At 37.1% G+C, this 4,043-nt stretch overlaps 1 protein-coding gene across 1 annotated transcript in view; it reads right to left on the bottom strand.

Annotated features, from left to right (window-relative positions):
• Positions 1–1,389: 1,389 nt before the first annotated feature.
• LOC143017969 (glutamate receptor ionotropic, delta-2-like) overlaps positions 1,390–4,043 on the bottom strand; it is a 25,726-nt gene continuing 23,072 nt past the window's right edge. Inside the window, exons 10-11 of the mRNA XM_076173007.1 lie at positions 1,709–1,764; positions 1,390–1,479 (exon numbers count right to left, since the gene is read on the bottom strand). Coding sequence (XP_076029122.1) covers positions 1,390–1,479; positions 1,709–1,764 — 146 coding nt within the window. The remainder of the gene's footprint in view (positions 1,480–1,708; positions 1,765–4,043) is intronic.

The following is a 4,043-nucleotide window of genomic DNA, read 5'->3' as shown; positions in this document are numbered from 1 at the left end:
TATACCAGGTATTTTGAGTGTTGAATCCATAAAAAAAACTGCACATTAGTAATCTTTGGAGGTCTTGGTTGCAGCCCTCAATGCACTACACAAGGAGGATGACAGATGGAGTGTCTTTAGGAGAACTCTAACCAAAATGGAGAATAAAAAGGATCTTGGTGTAATTATCATTGTATTTCTGCCTCAGAGAAAGCAAACGTCTAACTGTCGTCAGTCAGTTGCATAGATCAATGTCTCGCCCACATTTGGGATATGTACGGTCACCAGATCTTATTAAAGACGTTGATAAATTGGAAAGCTTGCAGCGGCGAGCCATAAAAATTCATACCATATATAAGAAACAAAACATACGAAAACCTATTCCATAAAAAAAAGACTCATGATGAACTACAAGCCTCAAGATTTTTAACGGGAATTTATAACAGAAAACGAAAATGTTTTCACTCCAAACACTAGCAGCAAAAGAAATAATAATCTCAAGACATCAGGATGTAAACTTAACCTACAAGTAGGTAGAAACAATTTTTGCTAGCCACGTCGTGAATGAATGAATAAGTTTTCAGCTGAGGCGATTGAATGCAATACAGTTCGATATTTTAGAATTCACTTGGATAGATACTTAACGCCATTTTATCATTCGATCTCGTTATAGGACGAAAGATCTTCTGTTAGTATGCTTTATCATTGTAACTCGTTGTAATTATAGTATACAGGAAATAAGGTAGTCTTATGAGTCATGTCTTATTCCCCAATTACCACAGGGTGCCGAGAGAGGAAGAGGGAGGTAAGACAACAAATGGTTAGATGAGATAGAAGTTTGCAGAAGTGATATGACAAAGGCTGGGAGGGTCTTGTTTTTATAAGTGAGCTTCAAATGGCTGATGACATAACACTTTTGAGTTTCATAGATTTAATTTTAAGCACACCACTTCTAGTGTAGTGATAAACTGTAGAATAGTATTTATGCTTACGGGAAACTTTCAACCCAAAACAAGCCTGAATATGTGAAATTTAGAGAATAGGTATGGGAATGAGTAAATAAGTGAATAAATAGTTAAGTAAATAAACGAGCGAACAAACGAAAGGATAGAAAATGAGAAGTAAAGGAAACATGGATGAAAAATAACAATGGTCTAGGGCAATGGTTCTCAACCTGTTTACTCATATCTTCCATACTTAGGTATTGTTCCTTAGCCCTCTGCAGGCCACTTCAACACCAAATAAAACATCTTTGTATCCACTAACTTCCACTAGATATCGGATTGTGGACCGGCTTGGGAAACTCTTTGAACCTTTAGCGCTCCGTGGACCCCAGGCTGAGAACCATGGGTCTAAGGACAATCCAGATCCTTGAAAATGAAAAGCAGTATAGGAGAATGATACATCGAATTACAATCGCTGCAGTAACCATAAATCAACAACGTTGATGGAGACATTTCCAATATTCTCCCCATCAAAAGGTCTTGAAGGTTTGCAAACCTGATATGTGAGGAATAACGTGAATGCAAAGAACAAAGAACTTTGACTAGCAAAGAGCATTGACTAGCAAAGAACAAAGAACAGTGACTAGCAAAGAACAAAGAACAGTGACTAGCAAAGAACAAAATGCGTGCTGCCCTTCTTCCTTTCTGATATTTCGCAGTTCCGTTGCCAGTCATCCTGTGGGAGATTACTCCGAATTAGGCCAACACCCGCCGTCTCACTTAACCTGTGCTGTCGCCACTGTCAACTCCAGCAGAAGGCATAATGTAGCTACTAACATTCCTGGAAAAAATAAAAATAAATGAAAGGCAAATAAAGATGCATCACAAGATGTTACCTACTAATGTGTCTGAAACACAGTTTTATAATCATTATATAATCCCACTTTTGATCTGCAGAAATAAAATTTCCAATTAATGAAAGCAATGAAGAGTGACCTATGAAATTCAGATGGCAATGATGATGATAGTTGCCTCAAAGTTTACTGGCCAGATACCCACAGCCCCACATTTATCGGCAACGGTCTTCGACCCTTCCCACAGATCTCTCAAGGTTTTTTGTGTTTGGACTGTTGTCTATGTTGCATTAGCGTGGAGCTGTTTCTCTGCCATCGGTTGGAAGAAGAAGAAGGAGGAGGGGAGCAATCGCTGATTGCCAGATCTTCATATGTGATAAGATGAAAGAAATTCAGTTCAAGATGAGAGAGATCTTAGGGACCGGTCTGGAAAGCAAATGTCTTTCGCTAAGGGCTGCACATCAAGATGGAGGTGATGGGGTTGACGTCTCTGTAAGCTGGGCAGGAGGGAGATGATTCTCTCTGCCGTCCATCTGACAGGACAACCACTAGCAGGTACCCGTCTTTGGTCCCTGAATATTTCGATACTTATAATGAAAAAAAAAAAAAAAAAAAAAAGGCAAGCCGAGTAAGAAAACGGATTATTGCAGACTATATCATTGAGGTGATAAAAGACCAGAAAGGAGTGGGGGTGATACTGTGAAAATAAGACGTCAAGTGGAGAAAGTGCCTTACTGAATGGACGTCACGAGGTGGTAAGAGATCAAGATAGAGACTAGAGAGAGAGAGAGAGAGAGAGAGAGAGAGAGAGAGAGAGAGAGAGAGAGAGAGAGAGAGAGAGAGAGAGAGAGAGAGAGAGAGAGAGTAGGACTAAGACAATATATATATATATATATATATATATATATATATATATATATATATATGCAAAGTAGACCACTTGGAAAAAGGAAACTAACGAAGCAGAGCGCTTTCGTATATTACACTTCAGTGCAACATCTTCTTGTTGCACTGAAGATGTAATATACGAAAGCGCTCTGCTTCGTTAGTTTCCTTTTTCCAAGTGGTCTACTTTGCATAAGTGAACACACGTACCCGTGTTCTTATTAGCATATATATATATATATATATATATATATATATATATGTATATATATATATGTATATATGTATATGTATATATATATATATATATGTATATATATATGTATATATATTTATATACATGCATATATATATATGTATATATATATTATGTATATACATATGTATGTATATATATATGTATATATGTATAAATATATATACATATATATATATATATATATATATGGGTTTGGGTCAAATTCCCGACGGCCATAATCCCGACAGCCACAATCCCGACAGGCCACAATCCCTACAGGACAAAATCCCGACAGTTCATATTTGAACTATATTTCAGTGCTAAGTAACCCATAGAAATGAAAAAAAAAATGGAAAAAGATTCCTCCTCAAAAAGGAAAAAATAAAATTAACGTACGTGGATACCTGATGGTTAAAGATAAAAACCGTAAAGATTCATACTACTGATGCTGTGAATTTCGAAAATCTAATAACTGCAAAGGAAGAGCAGTTACCAAACTTGTGAATGAAGAACATTTACTAACAAAATTTGAGGAGCACAATCATGCTCCTTGTGCAAGTGCTGCTAGTGTTGCAAAAATAAGAAATGAAATCAAGATACAAGCAAAATCCACTAGAGATCAACCGATTCAAATTATTCAGTCAAGCACCACCTCTGCTAATCCAAATATTGTGCCATGTCTACCTTCCAAAAATGCCCTAAGAAAGACAATAAAGTGGATCAGGTGTTGTGATCGTCCCTTTAAACCAACGGAATTATGGCTGTCGGGATTCCGATCAGATCCCATATATATATCAGTTACTACTGGGAATCGGAGAGTCAAGGAGAGGGCCACGGCCTGGTCGTGTTTAAAGTTGGAAATGAAGGACAATGGGTAAGGAATAAAAGGTGATGACACTCTTTGTCTACTCAGTGGGAGCGAGTGCGGAAATAAAAAATATATATCAGTGGAATCTTGCTAAGTACAGAAATCTAAATTTGACAGATCAAAGAACTACAATTATTTTTTACTTGTCTGCCCTTGTCTTGTATAATTTCCTTCTTTGTAGATATTACATGAACCAATAAATGAACAAACGAAGGGAATTAGACAACTTTTTCTTTGTGGTATTGCCCAATCAGCAAAGGGACAAACGGGTGACT

Source organism: Oratosquilla oratoria, chromosome 33 (genome assembly GCF_046742065.1).
Source record: "Oratosquilla oratoria isolate Oo_2021 chromosome 33, ASM4674206v1, whole genome shotgun sequence".
Taxonomy (NCBI): domain Eukaryota; kingdom Metazoa; phylum Arthropoda; class Malacostraca; order Stomatopoda; family Squillidae; genus Oratosquilla; species Oratosquilla oratoria.
The sequence above is the reverse complement of the archived record's forward strand: the minus strand, read 5'-3'. Positions and strand labels throughout refer to the sequence as shown.